Here is a 9,353-nt window from a genome sequence, read left to right on the forward strand (position 1 = left end):
TCCACCCTTCCTCCAGACTCTAGGACTTTGGTTTCCAAATGAAATACAAAACTTTCTCTCATCTGAAAAGAGGACTTTGGACCATTGGGCAACAGTCCAGTTCTTCTTCTCCTTAGCCCAGGTAAGACGCCTCTGACGTTGTCTGTGGTTCAGGAGTGGCTTAACAAGAGGAATACGACAACTGTAGCCAAATTCCTTGACACGTCTGTGTGTGGTGGCTCTTGATGCCTTGACCCCAGCCTCAGTCCATTCCTTGTGAAGTTCACTCAAATTCTTGAATCGATTTTGCTTGACAATCCTCATAAGGCTGTGGTTCTCTCGGTTGGTTGTGCATCTTTTTCTTCCACACTTTTTCCTTCCACTCAACTTTCTGTTAACATGCTTGGATACAGCACTCTGTGAACAGCCAGCTTCTTTGGCAATGAATGTTTGTGGCTTACCCTCCTTGTGAAGGGTGTCAATGATTGTCTTCTGGACAACTGTCAGATCAGCAGTCTTCCCTATGATTGTGTAGCCTAGTGAAACAAACTGAGAGACCATTTTGAAGGCTCAGGAAACCTTTGCAGGTGTTTTGAGTTGATTAGCTGATTGGCATGTCACCATATTCTAATCTGTTGAGATAGTGAATTGGTGGGTTTTTGTTAAATGTGAGCCAAAATCATCACAATTAAAAGAACCAAAGACTTAAACTACTTCAGTCTGTGTGCATTGAATTTATTTAATACACGAGTTTCACAATTTGAGTTGAATTACTTAAATAAATGAACTTTTCCACGACATTCTAATTTATTGAGATGCACCTGTACTCTACTACTACAATGAACTTAATAGGAGAAATCACAGCAAAATTGCACTTTTCAATTAAAAAACACTGATGTTAACTAGTTTACAGTAATTCCTTTTATACACTACCATTTGAAAGTTTGGAATATATATATTTTTTTTTTATAATGTCTCTTATGCTCGCCAATAAAATGCAGTAAAACAGCAATATTGTTAATACTGTTAGTTATTACAACTTAAAATAATAGTTTTTTGTTGTTATATATATATAAAAAAAAATATTATATGTTTTTACTGCTTAATATTTTTGTGGAAACTGTCATAAATTACCATTCAAAAGTTTGGGGAAAACACGATTAAAAAATAAGCAAGGACACATTAAATTGATCAAAAGTGAAAGACTTTTATACTGTTACAAAAGATTAAACTAAATAAATGCTAAACTTCTATTTATCAAAGAATGCATCATGATTTACACAAAAAACATTAGGCAGCAATGTTTTCAACATTGATAATAACAATAACCACTATTATTTTTTGAGCACCGATAATAATTGACAATAACTGAGCAGTAAATCAGCATATTAGAATGATTTCTGAAGGATCATGTGACACTGACGACTGGAGTAATGATGCTGAAAATTCAGCTTTGCATCACAGGAATAAATTACATTTTAAAACATATTCAAATAGAAAACAGCTATTTTAAATTGTAATAATATTTCATATTATTTCATAATATTTCTTGGAAAAACATTTTTTAAAAATCGTAATTATTCCAAACCTTTGACCGGTAGTGTATATTTTTTCATTTTGATATTTTAAGTGCTGTTTTTTTTTTTTTTTTATTAGCATGCTGTGCTTTAGCTGTTTGCAGAGTTAAATCCTCTCAGAAAAGCTGGGTCTTTAAATGTATCCTCTTTAAAGCACCGCAGCAACAGCTGTACACATTCCCAAAACCAGCCTAATTATACAGGGCTTTTCGTTAAGACCAATCAGTCGTTCAGGCAGCCCACCAACTAGCCAACTTTAGAAATATGTTGTTTTGCATTTGGTATAGCTGCTGTGGATGTTACTGAGATCGACTGACTTGCTTTAAAAAAGGGCTTTGACTGAACTCAAAGAGAACAATTGGTTATATTCCCTATCCCATTATTGTGAGAAGGGATCCAATGGTGTGTGTCCGTATCGACAGGGGAGGTAATGGCCGTGGGCAGGTCTAATCCGTCTTACCCTCGTAGGTGATGTGGAAACCGGGTTTGTTCTGCGAGTAGTCGCTGTGAAAGAAGAAGCTGGTCTCGTGGGTCGTGCTGAAGAAAGATTCTGGAACAACGGGACCACTGAATCTATCGATCACCGAGCCCGAGTCTAGTGTCCCACTACGGACTTCAAGGTAGTCATGCACAGCTTCCGTGGAGAAGTTGAGGAATTGCAGGTGAATCCCTGGATCGTAAACAATAGGAGGAGAGATATAGTACATTTCAACAATGAGATACCTGAAGGTAAACTTTAAAGTTCAAAATAAAGTTCAAACAAAACAATCCATGACTTGCAACTTCAAGAAACACAAGAAAAATACAACTGAAAAGTTACAGGATACAGACCAAAGCCAACAGGAAGTTTAACTGTCCAGTAGCAGTCAAGCCCACTGGGGTAATTTCCAGGAAAGCCGGGACTTAGGATGACTCCATTCAGGTCCGACAGGAATCCCCCGCACTCGGCTTAAAAGACAAGAGCAGCCATGCACAGAGTCAGTGAAGATGGCATGTACAGTATACTATCTCTCACACAATGCAACACCGGGAACGAAAACTCAATGGAACATTAAGAAATTATCAAATAGATATTCATCAAGTCCAAACTCCATTACGGAATCTAGTGATATGCAAAATGAACTCATTTGCACATATAAGAAAGCCTTGTGTTCTTGGTACATATAAATAACAATGCAATGATGTGCAATAAGTAATGCTTTCAAATGCTAATGGAATAAATGTGTTCATTTTGAGGTTGGGAGAAAATGATACATGGGTTATGTTTTCTCATAATGACTTTTTAAATGAACACCACCAGAACTCGCTGGGATTGAAAGGCCAATATTGAAGCAAGTAAGTATATCCCCTTGATTTTACTGTGTGCACATGTCCCTGTGTGCTTGGTTGTGTTTGCATTCCTCTTATTGGCAAACGTGTAATGAATGGCCTCTTGGACTCACCGTGTCCATTTACCCTACTTTAGAACAGCAATTGAAATGTCAATAGTTAACATTGAATCTTCTGTTTACACTGCAGGAGCTCGGATCAAATAAACTTCAAGTGTCACTCTTCAGCCACAGCCGTGCCGAACGCCACCAATCGGAGTCTAAATTAGATTGAGCTTTACTTTTTTATCTAAATTCAATTACTGAATTTAAAGAAGAATTAAAAAGAAATAAAATTTGAATAAAAACAATAAATAAATGAAATGATTTCAATGTCGGTTCAGTATTAAAAACATATCACACAAACAAATCATGCACCTTATATATTTGCATTAACATAGATGATCAAAATCGTTAATGTCTATAAAGGTGATGTTTCGATATTCTATGGTCGGTATGAAACAGCTGCTACAATGAAATCAAATCAGAAGAAATAGCACATATTCAGCATTCTAAACTCAACTGAGCTTAACTTTTAAATTCAAATTAAAATGGAATGAAATTAAATCAATCAAAAAATAAATTACATGTTACAATCCACTCAGCAGCATATTTGCAAAAATGTTTGATGATATAAACAATGAATTTCTGGAATTGCAGACATTTGATGGACCCGAGCTAACATTGTCTTTTTATTAACTAATGTTAATAAAAAGACAATGTTAGCTCGGGTCCATTAAATAGTTTTAAAAGACATGACTTTTGATTTTAATAATGACATTTTATAGTACTGTATAGCAATATTAAAGTCACTTTTTACGTTTGTTTTAATGGTACTGGAATTAAAGAAATACTTACAATTGCATACATTTACAGACATGTCAGAGAACATCTTTTAGAAGTAAACTATAATGAAGTAAACGATGCATAATAACTATAATGAAGTAAAGTGCATCCTTTTTTCATTGTTGCACCAGCAACATGCATTAGTGGACTGGATGAACAGCATTAGCTAGATGGCCAGAAACTTGTGAGCGATGCTGTTATAGCCGCAAGAAATCATGAGACATGGAAGAAGGGTTTAAGGCTAATAGATTTCAACAAAAGAGAAAATGAAAAAGACTGAAGATTAGACCGACTAGGACCTCAAAGATCTAGCCTGAAGAAAGCTTTTTCATAGTCCATTTGATTAAATAGAGCTCTAACAGACCATTGGCTGATCTCTCTACACTTGGTGATGAAACAGCTGCTACATTGAAATCAAATAAGATGAAACGGCACAAACTCCTCAACTAACAGGAACATAAGGTTGTTGTGAGACACTAATTTGAAGAATTGCGATTACGGAGAAGTAAAGCAGTGGTAATGCTCTCATTGAAAAGGCCAAATGGGGAGAAATGACTGCTAATAAAACATACCCAGACAGAGGGGCGCTGGGTAGTTCCATCTTCTGACAGGCCCCGGCATGCAGGTTATATATGCACTTCCCTGCAACGAGTGGAAATGAAGAAAGATATTGACTTTTCCAAGAAGCTCTCACCAATTCCGAAGGAAGATGAATCACTCATAGGACATGTATCATTCAACGTGCTCTTCCACGTACGACATGAGAGCAAAAATAACAAAGCCTTGGCACTGTGAATGAATCTAATAAAGCACACAGAAGAACAGAAAACCAAATGCTGAACTGGTGCTTCTTCAACTATGGGCACCTCTGAACATTTCTTCTTTTTTTTTTTACACAAACATTCACTAGTTTATCTATTAACGTCCAACAGTATATACAGTATACATGCATCATAAGAGAACTCTGGTGAAAATTATATTTTACACACGCTGCAGCTAATTTCACATAGCATGCATTTTATGCATTCTAAATACACACAATAAAATAATATATTTTCACACATTTTGCATTATTATACAAAATTGCAGCAAGGTATAAATCACATTGTGAACATGCTAAGGTTAATTATAATCATAGCTATTGTTTCATGCATTCTAAATACACACAACTAAATTATAATTTATTTTTTTTTTGCATAATTTTATAAAAAGCAGCTACAAAAATGACATTTTGAACATGCTAAGGCTATATTATAAAACCTATAATACTTTTTTATATATATTTTAACAAAATTACAACTAAAAAAATATGACATTTTGAACATGCTAAGGCTAATTTCATAACTAGTGTTTCATGCATTCTAAATAAACAACTAAATGTTCATTTTCACATCTTTTGCATAACTTAATTTTGAACATGCTAAGCACATGCACCCTAAAAAAACACAAATAATATTTTTATACTTCTTGGATAATTTTACAAAATTACAGACTGGAAATGACAGAATTTTTTCTTTTTCTTTTCACACATCACATGCATCATATTGTGTCTCAAGCTTTTCAATGACAAAAAATAACAGCTTGGGGGAAAACGAGGGAAAAAACTAAAAGAGAGTCGTAATCATTTTCACATGAAAAATACTGAAATGCTGAATTGTTTAAATGATCATAATTTTAAAAATCTCTGTTGATATTCCACGATGCATTTTGAATATTTTAAGATGAAAAGTCTTGGTCTGGTACAAGATTAAAAACAACAACATCTACACTTAAAAAGCATAGCAAAAATAAACAAAGTCATAGGAAAAAAGACATTTTAATGCATCCTTCAAAAAGAAAAACAAAAGTTAAACTAAAAATCAACCCCTGGGACATACGAGTGTTCGTAATTGAACAAACACCGTTTGATTGAATGTCACATTCTGAAAGATGTTCTGAAAGTCAGTCACCTGTTTAACGCACTGCCAATTACACAAGCAGCAATGGCGAAATGCCAAAATGAGCAACCAAAAAGCTTTTTAGAACGAGTGCAAATGAGCATTTGAAGCTGAGAGCGCTAAGCTATCACTGCCATATTATGATATGAAATCGCCCACCTTTAGAGTGTATCCTTGTTCACAGTGGAACGAGACAACATCACCCACGAAGTAGCGGTCGCCCACTTTCACACCGTTGCTGGGGGTTTGAGGTTCTGGGCAGGAGTCCAAACCTATTGCTTAGGACACAGGAAACTCTCTTCATTTGTCAGAATGTGACTGTTCCCCAACACAAATGGAAATTGATTTGCGTTTACACTGCGAGATGCAAAGGAGCCCCGCGAGAGAAATGAGTCATAACAAATGTTGCTTGATTCATGTTGAGGTTAAATTTAATTCATTTGCGGTCGCCTGTGGCAGGGCTTCCCAAACTTTCTTTGTTAGCTGAACCCCTTTGACATCGAATATTTTCTTGAAGTAAACCCTGAGATTTTAAGTTTTTAAGTCACATGTTTACAGTTCTCTGATGTTGGTCAATGGTCAAATGATATGCAGGAAAACAAATAAAACACATTATGTTTATATGTATATAGACTATAAATAATATGTTTTATTTTGATTGTTTTTTATTAAATTATTTATTAACAGTTTAGGGCTGTCAAAAAATATATTGTGGTATATATCGTGATTGCAATTTGAACTGCGATATAATGATTACTTCAGTGATATTAATAATAATACAATTGTTTTTACTATTCATATTTTTTATCTAATTATAAAAAAATGAAGAGAGAAATATACAATTTTAATAATACAATTGTGCTTAATAATAATAATAATAATAATAAAAATATTTTATTTTAAACAGAACTATGGATGCTTTTTTTTCTGCCACAGAATAAAAAAAAATAAAAAAATAAAAATGGCAATTGCAACATTTTATCTCACAATCATTTCACAATCATTATCATTTTATCTCACAATCCTGAGGGGGAAAAAAAATCAGAATTGCAAGACATAAACTCAGAATTGTGTGATATAAAATCGAAATTCTGATAAGAAAAGTCATACTTATGAGATATAAACTCGCAATAAAAGTAAAACATGTTTCTGCCATGAAATAAAAATAAAAAATTGAATTGTGGCTTTTTATCTCACATATAGTGTTTTTATCTCTCAATTCAGATTTTCTTCTCAGAAATGTGAGTTTACGTCTGAAGTCAGAATTGTCAGATAAAAAAAAAATTCTGTGGCAGAAATTAGCTTCCAGTTTTGCAAGTTTATCTCTTGCGATTCAGATTTTTTTTTCTTGCAATTATTAGTTTAAATCTCACATTATATCTGACTTTTCTTCTGATTTTTAGTTTATGTCTTGCAATTCATTTGGACTTTTTCATCATATTTATTTATAATTTCATAATAAATAAAAAGTTTATATCTCACAATTACGATTTTCTTTTTCTCACAATTTGGAATTTGTTCTCAGAATTACAAGAAAAAATTTGGAATAGCGAGGGAGAAATAAAATGTCTAAATTGTGAGATATAAACTCGAGATTTAAATAAAACAATCAGAATTGTGAAATAAAATTCACATTTATCTTTTTTTTTTTTTTTTTTAAGCTTCCATAGAAAACCGTGTATGTGAATGGTATCCAGTTATCATCTACTTATAAAATAGGTTATTTTGCATTTTCAACCTACAGTTTTGTGTTAAAGTATAGTTTTGGTACTGATCAAATGATGTAATTGTTGATGCAGTACAGTACATTACATCATATTTGACTTCATTAGAGGTTTTCCGTGAATAATTACTTACATTTTGATCACTTGGCTTTAGGGGATGTAAAATCTAGCACATGAGTCATGTTGACTGCTTTTATGATTATTTTTGAAGAATATCCTGACCATTCTTTTCCATACACAGAAAGTCAAAAAGTATTCCTTTACTATCATTCTTTTACCATACATTCACGTTCTGTTCAAACCCATTAGTAGAGCTCGATGTTGTTTGTGTGCCCTTCAGGTGGGATATAAAATGTCACAAGAATTTAATTGGAATGTGGGAGGAGAGAAACCTGCTTAATTGTAGGTTCAGATGAATTGAACGCTTCATAGGGATTGTTAATTATACAAAATACTGTATGATTAACTGGCATTTAGACACTTAGAATGCCTACGCAACCACACATTCTGAACAAATCACTAAAGCCATAGGAAACCGTGATTTGTGGTCTAACTGCAGAAGTGAACAGTCATTATACCTGTATATTCCAAGTGAAAACCAGCTCCAGAAATGCTCATGTCAGTCTGAAAGGTGAGGAACAGGTTGTTGGACGTGGTGTTCAGCAGGGGTGGAATCGTGGTTCCTAGAGGAATTTACATTAGAAAATAATTTTTATTTGCATGACAGGCATAACAGCGCATTGTTTCTTACAGCTCTCTGCAGTCAATCCTGGTAGGACTGTGACATTCCTTCACGAGGCTTCTACGGATGTCATTCAGCTCTGTCATGACTGTCAGCGGCTTTATCGAGTTGCTAGGTCTACAGATGCAGTGGTGTCGCCGCTAAAGTTGGGTCACACCTCGCCACGGTCCACCTAATCGTTGCGAAATTACAGCTGGGCACACAACAAGACAGATCAGACCTATTGCAGTTTTGTGAACCTGCGGTGTGATGCTCTGTAGCCACTCTGGAATCTCGATGATGGGCTATTTGTCGAGCGGCCGCTTGACGTTCAGTGCTAAAGAGCTTGTGACGAATAGAGGCAGGCATTACACGTGCAGCCTTAACCTCAGGGGGAATTTAGACCGAGGTGGTCCCATATTTCCCACCGGTGACACCACACGAAGAGCATCAAAGCATATTTTGTCCACGGCCATTTCACCTTCTTTATGCATGAGGCGTCTCAATCCCATAACTTCCTTTAATCTTTCATTTGTCTTCTGAGCAGATTAAACTTCAAACTGTCAACAATACTTAATGCTTTGTCTGAGAGGGATGGCACCCACTAAGGTCAGCACATATTTATTTTGCTTTGTGTGGCTGACGCGGTTGAGGGGATACGCTGGCAAATAATTCATGTCTGTCTTTCACTTCTGAGGGCTCTGCCAATTCAAGTCATCAGCGCTACACTGATATCATTCTGTCTCCAACTTATACAAAGAGAAAACAAAAAGTCTGTAAAACTCTATACCAAGAGGAAAAAAGGCCTTTCTGAGCCGACAGACAGACAGACAGACAGACAGAGACAGACCGACCGACCAACGGTCAGAGAGATAGATAGATAGATGATAGAACTACAGAATGATAGAACTATAGACAGACAGACAGACAGAGATAGACAGATAGACAGATAGATAGATAGATAGAGATAGATAGATAGATAGATAGATAGAGGATGGATGGATGGATGGATGGATGATAGAACTACAGAATGATAGAACTACAAAAAGATAGAACTATAGACAGACAGACAGACAGACAGACAGAGATAGATAGATAGATAGATAGAACTACAGAATGATAGAACTATAGATAGAATGACAGACAGACAGACAGACAGATAGATAGATAGATAGATAGATAGATAGATAGATGATAGAATG

At 35.0% G+C, this 9,353-nt stretch overlaps 1 protein-coding gene across 1 annotated transcript in view; it reads right to left on the bottom strand.

The window, feature by feature from the left end:
* The window catches only part of LOC107671459 (CUB and sushi domain-containing protein 3-like), a 292,685-nt gene that overhangs the window by 93,720 nt on the left and 189,612 nt on the right, over nt 1–9,353 (bottom strand). The window contains exons 37-41 of the mRNA XM_016464380.1: nt 8,009–8,113; nt 5,866–5,984; nt 4,342–4,411; nt 2,388–2,504; nt 2,017–2,226 (exon numbers count right to left, since the gene is read on the bottom strand). Of these exons, the coding sequence (XP_016319866.1) occupies nt 2,017–2,226; nt 2,388–2,504; nt 4,342–4,411; nt 5,866–5,984; nt 8,009–8,113 (621 nt within the window). The remainder of the gene's footprint in view (nt 1–2,016; nt 2,227–2,387; nt 2,505–4,341; nt 4,412–5,865; nt 5,985–8,008; nt 8,114–9,353) is intronic.

Source organism: Sinocyclocheilus anshuiensis, unplaced genomic scaffold, assembly GCF_001515605.1.
Source record: "Sinocyclocheilus anshuiensis isolate Anshui unplaced genomic scaffold, SAMN03320099.WGS_v1.1 scaffold552, whole genome shotgun sequence".
NCBI classification, from domain to species: Eukaryota; Metazoa; Chordata; class Actinopteri; order Cypriniformes; family Cyprinidae; genus Sinocyclocheilus; species Sinocyclocheilus anshuiensis.